The sequence below is a fragment of the Lytechinus variegatus genome, chromosome 4, assembly GCF_018143015.1.
Source record: "Lytechinus variegatus isolate NC3 chromosome 4, Lvar_3.0, whole genome shotgun sequence".
In the NCBI taxonomy this organism is placed as follows: domain Eukaryota; kingdom Metazoa; phylum Echinodermata; class Echinoidea; order Temnopleuroida; family Toxopneustidae; genus Lytechinus; species Lytechinus variegatus.
This window is the reverse complement of record NC_054743.1, coordinates 56,251,864-56,276,581: the sequence shown is the minus strand read 5'-3', so window position 1 is coordinate 56,276,581 and position 24,718 is coordinate 56,251,864. Positions and strand designations below refer to the sequence as shown.

Sequence of the window (24,718 nt, the reverse complement as noted above, 5' to 3'; positions counted from 1 at the left end):
AGAAATCCATGGAAGCTTCGGTGATGTTTTGTAGTTAGATGGCTTATCTCTAAGTTTCGGAATATAAGTGTCAAAGTGTAGATTAAAAATATTCCTAAATTTTTCAAAGGACAAGTTAACGTCATTACTATCAAAAACACAAGACCAATCAGCATCGTCAAAACTAGCACCCAGACGAGCTATATTTTCGTGTGTTATTCTTCGTTTTAGTGGACGGCTATTGTTATTGAATCTGTCTTTTAAAGAGAAATTAGTCGAAACAGGGAAGTGATCTGTGATATCAGAGAGTAATATGAAGGAATCGGGTGGGGGAAGAACATTACAGAAAATATTATCAATAAGAGAAGCGGATTCATTGACTATGCGTGTTGGTTTAGATATTAAAGGTAAGTAAGAACCGGATAGAAATATTTCAAAAAAATCTTGTGTAACATTATTTTGTTTTAATAAATCAATATTAAAATCGCCCATTATAAAGCAATTTTTACTATAAAAAATTGGATTTTTAACCAAGTCAGAGAGATGATCTAAAAATGATTTGATGTTCGAACTCGGAGGCCTGTATATAACACCTATGATAATGTTTTTGCTGTTGGGGATAGTAATTTCAATAAAAAGAGATTCAATTGTATCAGTCATGCTGTTAAGCTCGTCTCGAACTACATAATCATATGATTGTGAAACATATAACGCAACGCCCCCACCCACCCTATTTTGTCTGTTGTTAACTAAAAGATCATATCCATCGAGAGCTAATGGAAGGCTTGTATCATGAGAAAGCCATGTTTCGGTTAAACCTACTACTGAGAATGTTTGCATGGTGGGATTATTTAAAAGTAACCGTAATTCATCAAAGTGTTTGTTAATGCTCCTAATATTAAGGTGTATAAGAGAAAAAGATGAGTTATCATAATCCTTAACAACATTATTAAATTGGTTATGGGTGATGTATTCAGAATATGGACTTTGAAATTGGTTATCAGTGTCAAAATCATAATTCAACTCTTGTGACGAAGAATTAAATTTGTCTGTAACATGGTTTTCAAAGGAAGTAATATGAGGATTTATGTCTGATTCACTTTCTACTAAGGATGGCCTAAACAAGTCAAGAAAGTCATCATCGTTAACTGAATTGAATGGTGTATCTACCGAATTTGCCATATTAAAGAAAAATCAGAAAACACAATTTTTTAGTTGACATTAGAATGTCTATAACAGGAAGAGTGAAATCTGAAATACAAGTTCCGGTCAGGAACAGATATACAATAGTCACGTGCATGAATGAGAAGAGGTACTGAAGCAGAAACGAAAAGAAAGGGAACTTACAACATACAAAGCACGATACAGAAAGGCGGTTCAGGGAACCTTTGAGCATGATGAGAGAAGAGGCAAAGGAAGTCCGCTTATTGTGTATTGAAGGGTGAACAAGCCGCAGTTTTGAGCATGTGCATTGTCCGTTGCTTGAGCCCACGAAGGGACCTGTAGAGGGCAGTAGAGAACTCATTCTGATATAATAAAAGTAATCACAACTTTTTCACAAATCGACATTCATTGCTAGCAAATACACATAAGGAATTCACCTAAATGTTAGTGAACAACATTACAGCCATTATCGAATTATCGCCCTTGACAATACTAATTCTCTTCCAGTTGAATTCGTACAAATCTTCCTAGCTACAAGCTTCACCTTTATGTAGAAAATTACAAAAAGTGTACAACAATAGAGAATACCAAGTGCATTCAAATGAAACATATTTTTCATAAAGAATCGGTGAATAAAGTCGTATGATGTATTCAGACCGGATTGTTCGTACGATATTCCAATATTGCCCCATTCCAATGGTTGTGTACGAAGCTTCATGCAGTCTTTCAAAGATATTTGAATATTCACGCGTGATTTGTTTTCTTTTAAAATGGCTTTATTTGACTTGCATCAGACAAGGGACGTCACAAATATTACGTCTGGATCTATCAATGGATAATAAACTACAATATGGCTAAAAATAGAGTTCAATGTGAACACTGGCATGCCCTTAGCATTTGCGAGTGACGATGTATAGTCTCCAATAACGGTGAGTAAGGAAACTAAATTACAGCTTTACGTACATTTGTCTTTATGACTTTTTTTGACTCGACATATTTATATCTCTATATATATACATATCTAATGGGAGATCTTAATGGTTACACCAGCAATGTGTCTGATCAGAATACACCAGAAAAGACAACATAGTTCGATTAATACCACAATATAGAATAGAGAATTATTTTAATGTGATGGATAGAAGAAACAAGGATTGTAGACCCCCCCCCCCAAAAAAAAAGGGGGGGAAGATATGAATTATGTAAAAATGTGTGATCTCCGAATTCTAAATGGTCGTACGTTTGAAGACCCGGATGGAAATGTTTCATGTTATAGTGCAAATGGTGCTACACCGAGCGTTATTGACTATACACTGGCAGATAGTGATTTATATGCATAGGCGGATCCAGGGGGGGCGAGGGGCGCACCCCCCCATTGGCAAAAAAAGAAAAAAAAAGAAAAGGAAGGGAAAAGAGAGGAGAAAAGAAAACAGGCAAACATAAGAGGAGGAACGTTATTGAATAAAATAACATGAGGGGAAGACTTTGAAAATAATTTTTTGAAAATCTATTTGTTAGGATAAAACATTTTCGCTCGCGCTTCGCGCTCGCATTGTCTTTTAGGGGATTTGCATATCTTGATCAATATGGAGCTTGACATTTTGAAGTATTATAAAACATATTTCAGCTGGGAAATTGAACTTTCATTATTTTGTTTGATTTACAAATTGATTTTAAAAAGTGCTCTGTAAAAATGTCTGTGTTATGGTCTGAATATTATCATTTTCAGCTTGCGCTGCGCGCTCGCAAAATTTGATTTGCAGGTTTTACTTGTATTCCATAAAGTTCTCAAAATATCCCTATTCAAGTCATATTGTCAAATGTATCAGCTAGCGCTGCACGCTAGCATTTTGATTAGTGAGTTATGTATATCCCAATATTAATTCTAAATGAAACTACTTTGATGACAGTTTATCAAAAAATTCGGATCGCAATTTCCGCTCGCATTATCATGCATCTTATGCATAATTACAAAAGTGCTTTAAATGTCCAATTTTCAGGCCATAATATTAACAGATTTCGCGCTCACATGCTCATGAAGAAAAATAGGAAGAGAGTAATCATTTTCATATGATGGCATAATGCCCTTATAGAATGTTCCGGTCCTATGTAAAAACTCAAAGTAATGATAATAAAATACATCAGCTCTTTTTAAACTGTGATCCATCACAATTCACAATTTTCCCACAAAGTGTTTGCAATACAGAGCTTAAATTGACCCTTTATAGATCGGAATATCATATACTTTTAGCTCGCGCTTTGCGCTCGCTTTATTAATTTTCATGATAAGAAAAGTACTTAGAATACCCGAATTCTAGGTCGAAATCTAAAACACACGTTTATTTAGATACGCAGATTGTTCTCTGTTTAAATCATTATCCAGTTTCAGATCACAATATCATTGTCTGCTCGCGCTTTGCGCTCGCATTATTTATGTATGAAAATTGATAATAACTTTTCAGTTACAAAACATGAATGGAGTGTCCAGAAGTTTTCCCCTCGCGCTTCGCGCTCGCATAAAAAAGTTTAGTTTATATACTTAGAGTCCTTCCAAGATTACAAAAAGTGATTAGAATTTCCATTATTCAGGTAAAAGAGGTCAAAAAATTTCTTCTAGCTCGCAATATTTGAATGTTGAAATATGTAACGTCTTCATGGCTAAATGCAAGCAGTTCAGAACAGGTACAATTTCGAGCAGTTCAAAACGTATACAAATATTTTCTGCTCGCGCTCTCCGCTCGCATTATTAATGTAAGGAAGATCCCCACTTACTCATCCTTTTCATGATTTACAAAACTAATTGAATAGTGTCTTGTTCAGTAGGTCTAAATCTCGAATGTTTTTGCTCACGCTTCGTGCTCGCATGTTTAATTATATACCTATTCTGTTAAGTTACAAAAAGTGCTAAGAATTTCCATTACTTAGGTAAAAATGTTTAAGAAAATCGGCTCGCGCTTCGCGCTCGCATTATTTGATATCTAAAAATATGTAACGTATTCATGGCTAATTGCAAGCAAGTATTTAACAGTACCTTTTCCATCACTTCATTTCTGCTAACTGTTTACGTTCGTGTAATTATCAACTTGCATACATTTTTTGCAGGAAAACAAACATTTCCAAGAATGTTCAAAATTTTAGGAAAAAGTACATAAGATTATCTAAAAAAATAGCCCGCGCTACGCGGGTTATGGTATTATACATTTATGTTTCATAAGAATAAAGCTAAGAAGTGACCATTAGGACTACCCCTTCAAAGAAACAAAGAATCCCGGCAAAAATCATATTCGAGCGGCCGATCCGGGAAAATAATCTATGGCTGAAAAAAATTCCGCCCCCCCCCCCATTGGCGATAGCTGGATCCGCACCTTATATGGTCTAATCACATTCTTCCATGTATTACCTTTAACGACTCATTCAGACCACTGCACAATAAAGGTATAGATGAGGGCATTGGCGGCGGAAGCCAAAAATTTTAGGAGGGGACAACCAACAAAATTTTTGACAAGCAAAAAAAAAAAGTTTCTCAACCCAAAAATTTTAAAAATTTTAGGGGGGGGGCGTAGGAAAATAAATTGACAAGCAAAAAAAAAAAAGGTCATCAACAAGAAATTTAGGGGGGGGGACCGTTTTCCCCCCTCCTCAAATTTAGGGGGACACGTTTCCCCCCCCCCCCCCGCTTCCGCCGCCCATGGATGAGGGCAAATCATTACAGAGATATACATAAAGATCAATGTGAAAGCAGTGTTAAAGAGTTAAAGCAACCCCTAGAAATTGTTAAATGGCAGGGTCGGTTTAGCAGGGAACAGTCTGAAAGGGCCCCGAAAGAGCCCAAGACAAGGACATGATGAATGCTTTGTATGAAAAGAATTACATGTTAGATGAAAACGGAATAGATACTGCAGTGAACGAGCTGACTGACTGTATTTTACATGTGGCCGATTCAGCTCAAATACCAAGGAAAATACCATCGAAGAAACAGAATTAACGAAGAAAATGTAAACAGTTTCAAAGTGATAGAGAAACAGAAGCACTTAGGAAAAGGTTAAGAAATTGTGTCGGGAAGTATGTAAGAATCCATTCGATTGTCAATTGAGAAATACGTATTATACGTGTAGGAAGTTATTCAAGAAAAAACTCAAAACAAATGTTAGAGAAAGCAGAGAAAATATGTTAACAAGGTTAAAAAAACATGCAAAGCAATAACACAAAAGAATGGTGGAGTATAATAAATTATTTGAATGAACTGCATACTGAAAGAAAGGATATTTCCGGAAAGATTTCAGATATAGAGTGGTATACTTACTTCCGCAAATTAAGGAATAAGGACTATTCACTTACTGAAAATCAACGGGTGATTGAGGGTCAACTAAATGAAGAACATCTGAAAAGAACCTTCAGTTCGTTGGACTTTTCTATATCATCTTCCGAAGTCATGGTATGTATTAACAAAAACTTTAACCAAAGAAAGCACCTGGTTGTGATGCGATTCTAAATGAAATGTTAAAAGCAGGTATATACAATTTTTCACAAGTGTTAGCAAAATGTTTCAACTTGATCCTCGTCAGTGGAAACTTTCCTCAAAAATGGTCAGAAAGTTATATTATACCATTGTGCAAAGCAGGGTTTAAAACCAACCCTGCCAAACTATCAAGGAATTTCCCTTTCAAGCTCCATTGGAAAATTATTTCGTATTATTCTAAATAAACGCCTTGTGAAATATCTCATGGATTATTATCCATGAGATATTTCACAAGGCGTTTATTTATGTTAAATCAAATAGGTTTCAAGGAAGGCCATCAAACATCAGATCACATATTTACGTGAAAGACCATCTTAGACAAATACGTGAGAACGCATAAGATGGATGACAAGTGTAATATATATTTTTGTTTTGTCGACCTGCAAAAAGCATATATGGAGGAATGGTCTGTTTTATAAAATGCTGAAGTATGACATAGGAGGCAATTTTTATGAGATTGTAACTAATATGAATTAAAAAAAACTAAAGTTGAGTGTAAAGCTGAATAAAGGGATTACTGAAACTTTTGGAAGCAATTGTGGTGTCAAACAAGGGTGTACGTTAAGTCTCACCCTTTTCAACCTCTATCTAAATGACTTGCCTCAAGAGTTAGGAATTACTGACACTAATCCAGTTGAGTTGAATGGAAAGTAAGTAAACTGTTTAATGTATGCAGATGACATTGTATTGGTTTTAAAATCAATGTGTGGAATGCAAACAAAGTAAGATAGACTTGGTATTTACTGTGATAAATGGCTATTGAATGTTAATACTGACAAAACAAAAATGATGATTTGTAACAAAAAAATGAAAGATCAGGCTTTCGAGGTACATGATCAGAACATTGAAATTGTTAAACATGCAGCATATTTACGTTTGATAACTGCGGCTCATTCAAAGATACAAGAGTTAATCTGGCAGATAAAGCCAAGAGAGTATTATTCATATTATTTCAATCCTTTGGCTACAATCTTCTAAATATAAAAACCGCATCACGAATATTTGACTCTTTAATAAAGCCAATACACTAATATAGTTCGGAGGTATGGGGGGCTTTCACCATCAACTTTAAAAAGTTAGCGGAGCTGTCTTCGGAATTAACAAAATGAGTAGCCACTTAGCAATACTTGCAGAAATTGGAATGTATCCACTGATAACACAAATTAGCGGAAACTTGGGAAAATATTATGGTCGAATGAGGAGTATAGATGAAGATTCTTTGCTACATCACTCCTTTGAAGAAAACAAAAAAGATAATGGAGAATAATTGCGAACGCTGGCTAGGAAATCTGTAACATCTTCTTATTAGGGATTTAACATATATTTGGATGTGAATAAGAATAGTTTAGAACTAGGTGAGATAGTTGATAGTGATAGAGTAGTAAAAGAAGAAATAAAAAGAACAATTTTCAATCGCCAGTTCTTTTTGGATTTCCGTCATGATCGAGCAAGTGATGCTGAGCAAAATAAATTGAGAACTTATTAACTTTTTAAACAGAATATACAAACAGAAAAATATCTTTTAACTGTAAAAAATCAGAAAATACGGAAAAAAACATCTGTGGATTTAGAATAAGTTCCCATAATTTACCCATTGAAAATGGAAGACAGACGTCCAAATAAAGTACCCTTACATTTAAGAACGTGCAATAATTGTAATTCAGGAAGTGTTGGGGATGAGTATCACACGATAAAAGAATATGTACACACAACAGAAGGGGTGGTGTTTTTTGACAAAATAGCTGAAATGTATAAACATTTTAAAAACCTTAGCAATGAAGACAAATTTATATTCATTATAAAACTTGATAATGAAAACATAATTGATAATTTTTGTAAGTTCTTCAAAGCAATTATAAATAAAAGGGGTGAGTGTTAACATCAAGTACATTTTTCTTTTAAAATTCCATTCAAGCTATCTAAAAGCCACCAAAGCCACCATTACCAAAAAGATATCTCTACCGTACACATTTATTTACTTCCCGATTCGATAATTAGATAACTTATATATATTGTATTATGCTACACCTTCTTTGTGTTAAATTTCAATTTGTCATTTCTCTTTGTATATAGATGTATATCTTTATGATAATTGGAAATCTATCTATTGATGTATTACTGATATATACGACATACAGTGATGAATGTTTTTGTTTATGTTACCATTGTATATATTTTCAAACAAAATACTTATGCCATGTGAATGAAGTTTGCTAATAAATTCAATTCAATTCATATGCCTAATATTTTTTCCTCAACATATATGTAAGGAAACGTGTGGTATGTGATGGAGGATCTCTTATTGTCTAATGCTAGTTCGTCCAATTACCAGTTCGTCCAATTACCAACTCGTGCACTATCAATGGACCTATCATTAGTGGGTCCACCATCTACATTGTCTAATTGCCATTTCATCCACTCACCATTTTGTCCAATAACCATTTGGTCCGATGGCAATTTACCATTTTGCCTGACTGGAGTTGGTGTTGATTGAGTGACATGAATTAAAAGAAATTGGGTATTACACCAACTTGTTATCAGACGAAATTGTTATAGACGAACTGGTGATTAGGCGAAGTGATTATTGGACTAAATGGTCATTGAACCAAATGGTCGTTAGGCGAAATCGTAATGAACAGAATGGCACTAGACCAGGGTCGGCAGAATGTTTTTTTTTTTTGGGGGGGGGCAAGCTAAAAAAGGCACTTTTGGCATTTTGGTGCTTACGGGTATTTTTAATCCTCAGATTATCATCTGCTTGAAGTAGTTTGTGTTGTAATTAAGTTGAGCAAATCTTTTTTTTCAATTGATTTTTGACTGATAAAAATATTAATTAAGTCCTTATTTCTTTTCCGCGAGCGAGCGCTTTGGGAAAAAAATCATTTCATTGAAAAACACACTTTCTATTTTGAAAACGGGCATTTTTCCCCAAGGAGGATTTTTTTTCCGGGGGGGGGGGCAAGTCCCCCCGCTTGAGTGGAAGAGTTGGCAATAGACGAATCGGCAGTCTAGCAAGGGGAATGGAGGATGGTGACAACATTGTGACATGCCACAATGCTGTTTTCCATTGTCATGTTCAATCCCCCCCCAAAAAAAAGAGATAAAAAATAAACAATTTCAACAGTAAATCATCACAAACATGATATACATGTACATGAATGGATGTAAATCGTGTATATCTGAGGATGTTTATACATCTGTTTACACGAAGTTTACAGTTGAAAATTGTATTTAAATTGATCATCAATTGACCAATAAACGTATGGATAAACAAAACTAATCGATTTGCTATTAAAGTTGCTAACTACTAATATCAAGTTTTCGCAAACCTCTGGGACGCGACATTAGGATCCGATAACCCAAAAGTTAACTTTTAATCAAACACTCGATTCTTATAACTGATTGTACAGTATATTTAATAGAATCGAACGTAGAAAACTGTTCTACAATCGTTTCTAAGCTTTGTGTTCCAGACCCTATCGATCTGCTTTTCGTGTGCAAATTTTTTTCATGCGACACCAGCATGCCATTCTAAATTCTTAGAATCTCGCTTTTATGCATGTACGACTGGTCATCATAGCATATCTCACCTAAGCTCGGGGGCGGGGCTGTACTATCATGACTTTGGCAGCTGACTGGAGACATGCGAAACGTAGATTATGACATGGTTAAGTAAGTGGTTTTTCAAACAAATCAAGTACATATTGAGTGAGGAAAAACTTAGACTTCGACTCAGAAACAAGCATTGGAAATATATATTTTTTTCAGTATTTCGAACATCGTTTTTGACATCTTATTACGTTACATAGGCCTATACTTAATGTACTTGCCCTCTCTTTCCTTTTTTACGCGTGGTCGCGCCTCGTATCCACTCGTCAATGGCCCCGGGCGGACTCTTGAGCTCTGGGAGGAACCGAATGTGGCTATGGAAAGTCGTCATAAATCGGATAAACCGCTGTTACCAAAGTAGCAACCATAATTTTGCAAACGAAACGCAAATTAAATGTTTTCGTTGAAGATGCGAAACGAAAAAAAAAATCTGTCACACAACTTGCATTGCAGGGTGTATTGCGACCATGACTACAGGCCCAAAAGTATCTTCTAAAATCAATATGCTGTCGTAAATGCCGTCTGCGTTGCACACCGAAAGTAGGGATTAAGCGAAAAATAGGAGGCACAGTGTATATGCAATACTATTATTAAATTCCTACAATTCCATCCTGTCGGATTGACACAACTGAGCATAAACAAATCGGTATGCAAACGAGGAAACCGAATTATCCATTGCTTGACATTGGGGGAATTGCAGATGTTGGAACACAGTAGTGATTTACCCGAAAGCTTCCATAGTGTCAACTATGTAGGAATTCAAACATTCTGTATTTCATATCATTAAAGTAGTAAGGGCCTGGCATTCCCACATTATTAGCATTCCACATGCGTTTAAAAACTCCTATCAAAATATACGAATACTAGTATTTAAAATATAGCTTCCAGATATAAAAAATGTTGAAAAATTAGGGTTTTTTGCTTTTGTTTGGATAAGGGGAACTTGACATCTAAAGATAAGATACCTGGCTGGTTGGATTTGATGAAATATTACTATCATAGTAAGATTGAACTATCCAGCATGTTCAGCATACCACCTTCACAGATCAGACAGTCAGATCAAACAATATACCTAACATGATATAATGCGGAATTCTATCATACCGGAAATGACATGACGTGACGTCATGTCATCATGTCTCTTCGTGGAGTGTCACACTTACAATCACAAGCTATGTTAATACAAGCGTTGGAAATATGTAGTGGCAAACTTGACCACTTGATGAAAATGTACAGTGCATAGTCAAATCATGAACAATTTTACATGGTTCTAGGACAATTACCCCCCGGACAACTGTCTACCCCCAGACAATTACCCCCTAGGACAATTACCCCCGGAAAACTACCCCCGGACAATTACCCCAAGAGGACAATTACCCCCCGAGGACAATTACCCCCGGACAATTCCCCCCAGACAATTACCCCCCGGACAATTACCCCCAGAGGACAATTACCCCCCGGACAATTACCCCCAGGACAATAACCCCCTAGACAAAGGGAGTGCACAGAATCATAGATCCAGGGGGCCAAGGGGCCCGCCCCCCTATTGGCGGAGCAAAAAAAAATGAAGAAAAAAAGGGAAAGAAAGAAAAAAAGTAAAAGAAGGGGAAAGAAAGGAGGGACAGAAGAGGTAACATAAGATGAGGGAGACGAGTGAAAAAAAAGGGTCAGGGGAAGACTTGGAAAATGATTAAGAAATATATTTCACACTCGCTTCACGCTTACATAGCCTGTTTGATGAGGTACATATCTTGCTAAATAGGCTGATATGTAGCTTAAAAAGTTTTGAAGTCGATATACAAAGCATATATCAGCTCAGACATTATTCATTATTTTGTTTATTTACAATTTGATTTTTAAGTACTCTGTTTAATGTCGCATCGCTTGCATGCGCTATCATAATTTGATTTGCCAAGTTATATAACAAACTACTTAAAACCCCCTTTATGACAGTTTACCAAAAATTTCGTCTCACGATTTGCGCTCGCATTTTGTTTAAAATATATCAACTCACAAATCCTATTCATGATTACAAAAGTGCTTAAAATATCCAGTTTTCAGGCCTCAGTGTCAACACATTTCACTCACTCATTAGGATTATTACATTAATAAATATTTAAAAAAATCATGAATTCTTAATGACTAAATTGTTCCTTTTCAGAAAAGAATATCGACAATATCACAGTTTCATATGTTTCATATCGCGCTAAGGAAGAGGAATAAGAAAGTTGTCACCAGTTTCATATGACAAAATGTCCTTAGACCTAGAATGTCCAGGTCCTAGGTCGAAATACCAATGGACATATCAGCTTGCGCTTCACACTCGCATTATTTATTAAGTGCTTTCCACATCCACTTCACCATCTTCAACCGGAATATCAAGTATTTTCCGCTCGCTCTTCGCGCTCGCATTATTGATTTTCGTGTTAAATATATCAGAATGCCCAGATTCTAAAACATGCGCACAATATTGAGATATGCAGCTTCATCTTTATTCGAAACGTGCTAAAATTGTCTAGTTTCAGATCAGATCGCGCTTTTCGCTCGCATAATTAATGTAGGAAGAACAAAAAATACCCATCCTTTTTCATGATTTACAAACATGATTAGAGTGTCCCATTTTTAAGTCTGAAATCTCTTTTTTTTTCTGCTCGCGCTTCGCGCTCGCATCAATTGTTTGGTTTTATACCTATACTGTTAATGATTAAAAAAAGCGCTAAAAAATCCCTTTTTTAGGTCAGAATTTTACCAGAAATTCAGCTCGCGCTTCGCGCTCACATTAGGTAATAGTTGAAATATGTATCGTTTTAATGGCTAACTGCAAAACCTTCTTAACAGGTCTCTTTTCGATCAAGCCAGAAACCATATTAAAAGTTTGTGCTCGCGCTTAGCGCTCGCAGTAATTATCTATATAGTTACATACGCATCTTGTTTAGCTTCACAAACATTCCCAAAATCGTAAATTTTCAGGTGAAAATATATATTTTTATTGTTTATTATTACTTATTACTTGAACTGCGCTTTTCCCATTAGGCCATAACCGCTTACAATGAATTAATTAAATGTAATATTTTAACAACTACAAAGTACGAAAGAGATTTTGAGTATTTCGCGCTCGCACTATTTAAATAGGGCTTATAAGACAATTACACTTTTTATGTTGTTTTATAAGAATAAAGCGTAGAAATGACTAATACGATATCAGCGTTTTGCCCCCCCCCCCACCGCCCTTATTTTTCACGACTAAGAAAAAAAGACAAAAGCAAAGGGATGAGGGTGAAATATAAGCCTATCATTTTCGAAAAATGTTATGTCAAAATCTATCAAAAACTTTGATTTTTGTGATAAAAATGTTGAAATTTTTGCTCGCTCGCTTCGCTCACAACTTCTTATTAATGTTTACGTGATACGCTGTATTGAGCCCCCTCAACATTTTTGGCCCATTACTCCACAGGGACAACCCCTTCAAAAAACAAGTTAAAATCAAATTTGAGCGGCCAATCTGGGTAAATATGGGTGACAAAAATTTCGCCCCCCCCCCCCTATTGGCAAGAGCTTGATTCGCCCGGCCATCTACAAATCTTTACGAAACCCAGAATTCGATCATAATTTGTATGTCACCATAGCATAAGATCATTCATTTTGCAATCTTCGCATTGGCGTAGTATACGGGGGGCCAGAGGGGTACGTGCCCCAGGCCTCCCTGAGACTTGGTTTGCCCCCTGAATAAAATTGACGGAGCAAAACAAAGGGGGAGAAAGAAAAAAAAAGAAGGGGAAAGATAGAAGAAAAAAGAAGAGGAAATTGAAAGGAAGAAGAGGATTGAATAATATAAGGTGAAGGGAAGATTTTCTTTTTATGTCACTTCATTAACTTTTCGCTCACGCTTCCCGCTCGCATTGCCTTTTCGATGAGATTCATATCTTGCTCAATATAAGCTGATATGGAGCTTAAAATATCAAGTTTTGAAGTCAATATAGAAAACATATTTCATCTCGGATATCGAGCTTTTATTATTTTTAAATTTACAAATTGATTTTTCAAGTGCTCTGTAAAATGTCCGTTTTATGGTCTAACTATTAATATTTTCAGCTCACGCTGCTTGGTCGCATTATTTGATTTGCATAGGCCTACTTCTTTATAAATTCTTACAAACCGTCCTTATATGTATACTACCATGATTGTCAATTTGTATAGAAAAAACACTGTATTTGATTATGTCATAATGTTTACAATTTCGTAATTTTAGTACTTAATTTCCTTCTGTAATGTCTACTTGCTTTCACCCAGAATAATACACACAAAAACACCTTGTAATTTTACCATTTAGGGCCTAAATGGTATAATGACAAGGTGTTCTTGTGTGTGTTATTATCTTTGCATAAATTATTATTTGTTTGGCGTCACCTGTGCCTGGGAGGCGAAAAGCGAACTGAATCACTATGACCCGCAGGTCTCTCCTCCCGATATAACTGATTGGGGGAATGCAGGTGGACCACTACACCGGGGTTTCCCCCTACTCTTATACGAATAGTGCAGTGGGTTCTTAACGTGCAAAGGTGGTGATAGTGCAGTGGGTTCTTAACGTGCAAAGGTGGTGACTCTCCTCTACACGGGGCCTCCATTTCACGTCCTATCCGAGGGACGGAGTGTTTTCCATTGTATCATAGCCTGCATCTATGAAACATGGGAGAGAAGTTTACACAAAACGCACTGGCTTCAGTCATCCGCCCGGGGTGGACTCGAACCCACGATCTTTGGTTCGACGGGCAGACGCGTTACCGACTGAGCCAACGCCGCTCTCTCTTTTACCTTACTGTATTAAGTCATAAAGCCACATGTGCTGCACTCAACCCAGGTGAGGTAAATGGGTACCTGGCAGGAATTTATTTCTTGAAACGCAGCGCGCGTAACAGCTGCACTGCTAAAGCCAGGGTAATTATGCTGCATATACTGTAGAGCGCTTAGAGACTTCTGACAAAGTAAGTGTTAAGTGCTATATAAGCAAGTTATAATTATTATTAATCTGGAATGTGCACCAATTGTTTCATAATTCTTAGCTACTTGTTAGTTGAATTGTTTTAAAATATCAGGTTTATAGGTCCTACTTGACGATGTTAGTGTTGATAGTTGCGTTATCAATATTTCTACCTGTGAAGGTGTCTTTTTTACGTTTTATCTATTTGCCTGATTTCTTTCCTGAAATTAAACCCAAAATAAATATTTTTTAAAATCAGACCAGTTGGAATCAGAGATATTCAGCATTTATGATTATTATGACTAATCGTGTTGAATCTTTCTATGAAAACTTGGTATGAGGGCCACTTTACACATTTTCTGATGTATATATGCATAGCCAAATGGGAGGTTTGAGGTAGAAGCCCCCCCCCCCCCATTTTTCATGATGCAGAAGGCGCCGCTAAAGAAAAAAAAAGGAAAAAAGAAAGTGAGAGAACAGGAGAAAGACCAATATAATAGAGAAAGAAAAAAGTAAAAAGTTATTAACGTAAGATAAAATATTTCGAAAACCTGTGACACCGACCAAAACTTACAATAGGTCCCGCTTAATTCTAACCTTGATGCTGGAGAGAAGGGGGGGGGGGATTTTCTGGGGGTAATTGTTTGGGGGAGGGTAATTGTCCGGGGGGGTAGTTGTCCGGGGGTAATTGTCCAGGGGGTAATTGTCCGGGGGTAATTGTCCGGGAGTAATTGTCCGGGGGTAATTGTCCGGGGGTAATTGTCCGGGGGTAGTTGTCCTCGGGAGGTAATTGTCCGGGGGTTAGTTGTCCGGGGAGTAGTTGTCCGGGGGGTAATTGTCCGGGGGTAATTGTCCTCGGGGGGTAGTTGTCCAGGGGGTAATTGTACGGGGGGTAGTTGTCCTGATCCCTTTTTACATGTATAATGCCGGGCCTCAATTACTTCTTTCCATTTCACTTAATGTTATCCAAACACACAAGTTTGTTTTATAATATTTCAGTTGTTTGTAAGGTTATGTACAACATGACCGCCTGCTCTTACTGATCAGGGATCCGGATGGTATAATAATTCTTAGGATAGTTTTATTGCACGCATTAGTTGGAACCATCTCAATTTTCCATGTTGGGCTGCACTAACAAATTGCAACTAGCTTCCCATAGATTTGCCCCAGACTTATACCTTGTTTTAAGACAAACCGCTGTAATGTGAGCCTATCTGTTGATGTATTTTGTTCGATATTTTAATCATCATGAATTTGCATTCGAATTAAAACAAGGTGGCTCGCAAACAACGAGTTTCGTCTGATTTCGCAATTAATAAAATATGCAACGTAAAACTTGACCCTATCATCGTTATGAACACACATGTGGTTAAGGATGGTTTTTAGCAAGTGTAACACAAGTGATGGAGAAAATTAAGAAATTATACCAAGTTGAACAAAACCCTGACCTTTTGACCCCTACTTGACCTTTTACCAATCTACCTCGACACTTCATGTGATACTACCCAAAGATCATTAGAACCATGTGTGTTAAAATTTGATTCCGAAAAAAAATGAGAGCAAGTTTAACAAAACACTTTTGATCGTCATTATCTTCGCAAGCATACATGCTTTATACGAAGATGGTTTATTTTCAAACAAGGTTAAAGTCTAGGGTAAAACTATAGGAAGCTATTTGCAATTTTTTAGTGCAAAATGTGATGACAAAATGATCATATAATTATGGATAATTGCGTCACATTTGTCTCCCATTAGTGATAACCACAACTGTAGACCATGGTTTATGTTCAGAATTCTGACCACTATGTTTGTATTCGAAAAAGTATATTTTTGAAGTTCAATTATCCTGATTGTTTTAATACATTAATAAATCGATGCGTCAACTGTTTATCAATGTTACGTTCTCTGCTTATGCCACGCAGTTTCCTGATGTCACCATGCCTGTATCTCTAAGTGTCTGGCGTGTTAGGATCGGCACGTATCTTAGGAGGTATCGTCATGATCCACAGAAAGAAACTGAACAATCAAAAGAAAATGACAATAGACGGAATCAATCTTCCAATGTTTCCTCAAGAGGTGAAAATAGCAAAAATGCCAGTGCGTCCTGTCAACAACATCCGTCTTCGGATAATGTAGAAATGAAAACCGTCAAAAATGAATTCCCATGTAACATCAACAGTAACACGGTTGATGTGTGTTCTGAGACTATGTCGACTTCAGCCATTCCTGGTTATGACACCGCCAATGGATCTCCATGTGATATAATAAGCCTCCGTAATATCACTCAACAAGCTCAGCAAGGATCTTTGAAGTGTGCTGATGACCATACGTTTTCAACTTGTTCAACAGAGCCGACAGGGAAGGAATCCATTCCTGCCTCTGATCCTACTGACATCAAGGCTCCAGAGCCTTGTGACCTAGACGAGTTGGACATGAGATACATAACCATTAACGGCGTATCATCTCCTAGCCTATGCGATTTGCTTCAAATACGTGAACCAGACCAACATGATGGCACATCGGAGTCATACTCACAGGTAGCTAGTTCTCAGGACGAGGGCAAACATGGCGAGAAAGATATTACGTCAATACCTTTACGGTCGGGGATACATGGTCTATCGTCGCGTTGTACTGATCTGGATACATCTAGCAACGCTCAGCACATATCGTGTACGGGGGTAAGGCTGATATGATATATCAAGACTTTTGTTTCAAAAGGGGTTAGGTCAACTTTGGACTATTGCATGTTTTTTATTCTCACTTATTGCAATATCCTTATGAGAAACGAAAATGTCACGAGTTACTACCCTATCATGTGAACATAAAATTGGGTATCAAAGAAATCTACCTGTCTCCAATTTTTTTCTATATATTCTTTAACAAATATCATTGTGTACCTAACCTCTTTTGCAAGCGAGCTGAAATGAATCCAAACTATTTTTATTAAAAAATTGATTTTTCTTTGTCACTTTTATTCACGTTAATTTGAAAGTTTTGTTGTTTTCATCAGCGAAAAAATGTAGAGGCTTTGAGACAGAAAACAATAAAATTTATAAACAATGGACCTAACCCCTTTAAACAAATGATGTCTTCAAAAGAGTTTGTTTGCAAAAAAGAGTTAGGTCCACTCCAAGAAATTCTTTTTTTTTAATTCTCCCATATTGCAATAATCTTATGCGAAACTAAATTTTCATGAAACTCAACCATGAGAACATAAAATTGGGTATTAAAGAAATCTATCTGTCTTAAAATTTTATTTTCCCAAAAAAAATCTGTGTGGACCTAACCCTCTTTGCAATTAACTGAAATGGACCTAACCCTTTTGAAAAAAAAGATTTTTCTTTGCCACTTTAGATCACATTTTAATAAGAATTTCAACATTTCTTGGTGTCATCTTATAGAGCTACTAAAAAAATTTAAGACAAAAAAAAATCAAATTTGATGAAATTTGGACCTAACCCTTTTTGCAAGTGAGCTCTTCATATGTATATATATGTATACATATAAATGTGAGAAGTTATACATGTACTACAGCGCTTTGGCAACCCCTTTATTTATATATTGTGTGAAAGAAATTGATGAAGAGAACAATGGTAGGCGTAGCTTAAATCAAGGTTCCCCAGAGCTATCTACCGTTTGGAAAAAAATGGTGATGTCGAAAAAATGTCTCTGCCGAGAATCGAACCCGGGCCCCCAGCTTTGAACGCCGTTGCCTTAACCACTAGACCACAGAGATGGGTAAGTGGCGAGGGCGACGCCGATACGATTGACCGTCAGATAGACAGATTTTCGACACCATACCAATTATAATTTCCTTTGTCGGGCGAAGGTGGGATTCGAACAATGACAAGCCGCCATGCCTCAGCTGGATCAAAGCTATTGCTTTGATACAGTATACGTATGGGAGAAAGTATACAAATGTGTGAAGTTATACATATACTATAGCTTTGGCAACTCTATTATTTATATATTGTGTGAAAGAAATGGATGAAGAGAACAATGGTAGGCGTAGCTTAAATCAAATATGTATGTTCCCAGTCACGGAAGGAAAAAAAAATAATCAAACTAAATGAAGAAAAGTCACAGAATGCCCAAATATATTGTTTGACTATTCTTCATTTAGAGAGTCAAAAGGGGCCTAAGCTTTCGATCCTACCAGAATCTTCGTCTGAGGCAAAATGACAAACATATAAAGTGGAACAACCATAATATAGACCACAGACATTCAACAGCAACACTAGAAACAAGGGGACAAAAGGGGTGAGAAGAGATGACCAATCAGGTTAATGAAGGGGATGAAAGAAAGAACCTCATGGCCTGAAGATCCAAGAGGGGAGCCACTGATTAATCCTTCTAATCCACTTTCCATTTGTGTACACATATAATTTTTCCCCTCAGCTCTTTTAGATTAGTTACATTATAGTTTGTGCCTCTACTTTCCTCCCATATCTCATACAAGCTCAGCTCCAATTTTCCTCCCTTGTTCAGGCGATATAATAATTATATATTTATTTTTTTTCTCTCCACTCACCTCTTAGATTTACCACTTAATTATTTTGCTTATTTTCATGTTTACAATGTTTTTTCTTAAAGGACAAGTCCACCCCAACAAAAACTTGATTTGACTGGAAAGAGAAAAATTCAACAACCATAACACTGAAAACTTCATCGAAATCGGATGTGAAATAAGAAAGTAATGGCATTTTAAAGTTTCGCTTATTTTCAACAAAATAGTTATATGAACGAGCCATTTACATCCAAATGAGAGAGTTGATGACATCACTCACTCACTATTTCTTTTGTAATTTATTATATGAAACATTTTATTTTCTCGCCATTGTCATGTGAAATAAAGTTTCATTCCTCCCTGAACACATGGAATTCCGTTATTCTAACATTCTGTGCTTCAGGCAAGGAGGTCCTAATCGTCAAATTCGTATAAATTGAAATAATGTATAATTCAAACAATAAAAAACAAAAGAAATAGTGAGTGAGTGACATCATTGACTCTCTCATTTGGATGTAACTGGCTCGTTCATATAACTATTTTGTTGAAAATAAGCGAAGCTTTGAAATGTCATAACTTTCTTATTTTATTTCCGATTTTGATGAAATTTTCAGCATTGTGCTTGTCTGATTTCTCTCTATTGATTCGAATCAACATTTTTCTTGACCTTTAATTTACCCTCTGTCTCATACAGCATCAGCTTCTTTATTTGCTTTTACCCTTTTAGGCAATTTGCTTCCCTCCCATATGGACAGGTTTTTTTTTCTTCTACTTTTATAGTCTTCTGTTTTTCCCCCTCACACCCAGCGGATTACAATATCAGTTACACCATATGTATATTTATACATATTTTGTCATATACATTGCTTTTGGATATATTTATATACTTTGATACTTACAGATTCATTTTTACACTTACTTTCTTCTCTTAGCTTGTTTAATGATATATCATACATACTTATGTCCTTTGCACATTATCAGTTGTTCCCCATTCTCCCCCCCCCCCCCCCACTCTTATGCACCAGTTTATTATGCCATTCTATGTTACCTGTCTGACCCAACTCTCACTAATTCTTTTGTTATTCATCTCTTATAACCTCTCACTAGCGTACCTGGGGGGGGGGGCAATCTGGCCCCTCCTGACGAGCCACAGCCCATGTAAAGGACGTGTCCCTGGCCCCCTGACGAGCTTAAAGACCTTTATTGCCCCCCTGACAAACTTAAAGACCGTTATTGCTTGTCAATTTTTTTTCCGGTACGAAATCCTTTATTTGTGATTGAAGACCTTTTTTATTGTCAAATTTTTTGGCGGACGGTTTGCCTCCCCTGTGGCAAATCCTCTGTACACCAGCGTACCCTTTATCAGTGTTTTGTTGCAGATCCTGTTTGATTTTGCTTGCCTCATAATCATCTTAATCTCTCTTGGCTTGAGGTCTTTCTTTGGCGTTACTTACACTAGCTTCCATTTGTGTCTGCCTACTCCTTTTCTTTCATCCCCTTCATTAACCTGATTGGTCATCTCTTCTCACTAATGCCCCTTTTGTCTTCTTGTGGTCTATATTTTTATGGTTGTTCCACTTTATATGTTTGTCATTTTGCCTCCGACGAAGATTCTGCTGGGATCGAAAGCTTAGGCCCCTTTTGATTCTCTAATTTACTCCATTGGCTCTTTTTTTAGGTAAGCAGTTTTCAGCAGCTTCGTTTTGCTATTAATCTCTTTCTGCTGCTGTATCACTCCCATGTGATCCTCCTTATCTAATTTGTCTTGTTTTATCCATATATGTTTTTTTTTGTATTTGTATTTTAGTGTTTTCTTTTTAATTTCTTTCCACAGTTATCTGGTATCTTTGTCTGTTCTAATTTCAACTTCTCTCCCATATTTTGTAATACTTCCTTTCTATCCCAGGGTCCTAATATGTTCTGTGTCGATTTTACTTTTCAGCTTGAATTAATTAATTTTGTGTATTTTTTTCTTTTGGTCCAGTTCAAATTTACTTTACTTTTCTTTTTCTTTATATTTTGATTTGTTATGAATATCCATTTTCTTTTTTTACACTTTTTTTTATTCTAGGTCTCTTTTCTACCATGACTAATCATCTATCGTTATTTCACCAGCTCAGGCATGTCAGGAAGATCAAGTTGAAGGCCCTCTAGACCTCTTTTCACCAGGACAATTACAGATTTTATTCCCTCAATCGCATTATACATACAGGCATCCAAGTTCATTGCACTCGCTGGAACCAGACCTTACATGGAGCTTCAGTTCGACTAATTAACATCCTCTCCGAAGAGTGTTTTTTTCTCTTGATCTATTTTCAGCTGACATCAGTAGCTGGAAAAACAAACTACGTTCTTTTTGTACCCACACCCAGTGGCTTCAGTATAATGATGAAATTGAATCTGATCTCTCTAAACACAGGTCTCTCCTCATTGAACACAGGAACAAGAAAATAGGTAACCTCACAAAGAAGCGACAATGGTCAATCAGGTTTAGACGACATACCAACAACAATGATGCATCCCCCACTTGGTTGTTAATCTCTCATCCTCCCCTCTCTCCCAAGCAGAAACCTCTCTTCTCTCTATAGGGCTCAAGTTTTTCCCAACGCCACCAGAAGTTGAACAGATAGCTCTCAGCCAAGACCTCTCTGCATTCTATCACAGTATACGTCTCAAAGAGTTCTTTTTAGATGAACCCCCTTCTGATACCGAGCCTTTCTACCGAAACGCACATGGACTCCACTCAAGAATAGAGTTCCTTCCCTGAAAATGTACATTCAAGCTGTCTCATCCAAAGTTTGCTCCGCAGATACCCTCGACACCAGAGTACATGACAACCCTCCTCGAGAAGAACGCCAGGCTCTCTCATCACTCAAACAGGTCCGACATCATCGAGCCTGCAGACAAAGAATCAGCCGTCGTCTTCATGGACCGCCAGCAGTACATCGATGAAGCCATGAAACATCTCAATAATCGATCTCACTATGCACTCCTTGATTCTGACCCCTCTTGTAATTTCTCCCTGCATATCCAATCGACACTGAATGACATGAAAGAACACAGACATCTCTCCGAGAAGCAGAGGCGTAGATAGCGGGGGGATGGGGGGATGCATCCCCCCAGAATTTTAGGTGGGGGGATGGTGTGTACAATCATCCCCCCCCAGGTTTCTGTGGGGAAGAAGCAAAACTATACAGTAATAAAGCAATGAATGCTAGTTAAAATCAATCAATAATAATAGCAGTAATAATCATAACGTACAGCAATGACAAACATGATCAAAATTGGACTTTTATTCAGAGTCAATCATCTTATATGTATTTACAACTTGCAAGTTTTAAGTGATAACAACTGTCTTGCGTCGTCATATACATTTAAGGATCGTTATTCAGAGTTTCACCAAGTACATTTCCTTATAATAATTATGTATTTGCAAAGGAGATAAGTTCAAAATATTTAATTACAGATTTAAGAAAGTGTCGCTTAATCACTCCCTTTCAGAGCAATTGCTTTCATAACACATTAACACTGTTCAAACGAATTAATAAGAAATTATCTATACACTTACACTGACCCTTTTCCCTGCTGGCCATGTCCTCAACCCCTACTTTGCAAAGGAAAGGTGAAAATTTTCAGTCTCTAAGGAGCGAATTAGTAAATGAATGATTTTGGAATGAAAGTGCAAATTTTGGATGGCCTCAGTGATATCCGAGGTTTTTTCACTCAATATTCACTCTTCTATATTCACTCCTTGAAGAGTGAACTATTTCACTAATTTTTTCAGAGTACTTTGCGCTTTTCAAAGAAGGTAGAATCATTAAATCTACAGACATGCCTTAATTCACGAAGGCAGATTGAATCAATCCATGGATAAGATTAATTTATGGTCTAAGATCACAGAACAATTTAGCCTAACTCGACCCTCAGCGTGTTCATTGTCGGACCTTTGACAAAGAACATAATCATCTCGCGCATTTACGCGAAAAAATTATCTATACAGTTTACTTCCGACAACCCGGTGAGGTTTATAATAATAATAATGGTATTTATTTCGAGCAAACAGATACAAAATGATTTGCAAAGTACTGGATAAAATTATTAGAATACAAAACATTATTACAATAGCAGAAATTCTGAATTGAAGTAACAATGTTTACACAATAGGTGGCCTGTAACAAATTTCAAATATATATTACAATTAACTATTAAGAAGTATAGGTAGAATAAGCACTTACAAAAGAGAAATAAATTGAGAGGGGAAAACAAACGAATGATCGTGAAAGAAAGTCGGGAGAAAAATAATATGAGAGGGGGGGAGATGAAACAAGATGGAGTGTATGAGAAAGTGTGAGAGAGCGGGTGAATCAAATAAATAAGAAAAAAAAGGGTAGTCAGAGCTATACAAGGTATAAGAAGATAAAGCGAAGGAGGCAGACAATTGCGAATAGAAAACATAATTCTCACAACTGGTAATACAATATACATGTCCATTTGATGGGTTAACTCGTACTGAAATGGATTGTTTTTTTTTTTTAAATGAAGGTCCAATTTATGGGTGAGTTTAATAGTGAGTACATTAAAAGGATCGAGCATTGTTGGAAGTATGTATATATTATTAACTGTCCAGGGGGTCTAAAATAATTAAAATAGTTGTAACATTGACTTTTATATTTCATTTCCATACTTAATTCAATCAAGCCTTTGTAATCATGGTAATTTTAAACAGAGTGTGCTTATCATTTTAGTGTCCGCATATCTGCACGTGGATAAGAAATATAATGTTGAGCTTTTTTTATTTTACCCCTATTACTATAATTGTAATTGATATTTTTTTTAGTTATTTGGCTGTTTATTTGTTTATTCCTTTAGTTGTTGATTCATTCGTTTGATCATTAACAATATCGCTACTTTTAAAAGAGTATACTACTATCATTGACTATACTAGTAAAATAAGGAATACTAGTTATTCTAGATCATGTTTAGCAGGACTGTCATGACCAAGATGATAACTAGACATCCGACAAATGACATTTCTCTTATGATCATCTTTACTCATTGTCATTAATCAAACAAAAGATTACTGCCATGAAAAATGTGCAAGGAAGTTTGTTTATTACTGGATGCCCTGTTTATTGCTGAAAGCAAAGTGATTAAAAGACACACGAGATACTCCATGAGGCAGATCGTGTTATTTTGTTATCTTTAACTCGTCTGCTTTGGCCCATGATATTTTGTTTTTATCGAGTACGTTATCTCCTTCATTCTTTATATTTATATATTAATTTTATATATATATATATATATATATATGTATAAATCTATATAATATATATATATATATATATATATATATATATAATATATATAGATATACATACATATATATATATATATATATATATATATATATATATATATATATATATATATATATATATATATGACCCAGCTAGTAGGAATCATCCCCCCAGGTCTAAGGACCTGTCTACGCCACTGCCGAGAAGGCCCACAAATTCTCTCCCCTACTAATGCTAAACATGCCTGCTTCTATCTCCTCCCCAACATGCCCAAGATCCACAAACCTGGCAACCCTGATCGACCCATCCTCTCAGGAAATGGTTCCCCAACAGAGAACATCTCTTTTTGTTGATTACCACATTAACCCCCTTGTGTCAAGTTCTCCCTCTTACATCCACGACACTCCGGACTTTCTCAGAAAACTCAATGACATTAAGGAACAGATACCCGAGAGTGTGATCATCGGCACTTTGGACGTTTCTTCACTGTACACCAATATTCCCCCACGATGAAGGTATCCAAGCATCATGCGAAGCCTTGGCCGCCAGTGGCCATTTCAGTCCCCCATAGCCGATATAAAATCAATGATGTCTCATGTACTAACAATAAAACAACAACTTCACTTTCATGGACCAGCACTACCTACATAAATTCTGCACAGCAA

General features: G+C 36.4%; 1 protein-coding gene across 1 annotated transcript in view; it reads left to right on the top strand.

The window, feature by feature from the left end:
• LOC121414368 overlaps nucleotides 1-24,718 on the top strand; it is an 82,596-nt gene that overhangs the window by 7,358 nt on the left and 50,520 nt on the right. Inside the window, exon 2 of the mRNA XM_041607521.1 lies at nucleotides 16,172-16,927. Coding sequence (XP_041463455.1) covers nucleotides 16,187-16,927 — 741 coding nt within the window. The 5' untranslated portion in view covers nucleotides 16,172-16,186. The remainder of the gene's footprint in view (nucleotides 1-16,171; nucleotides 16,928-24,718) is intronic.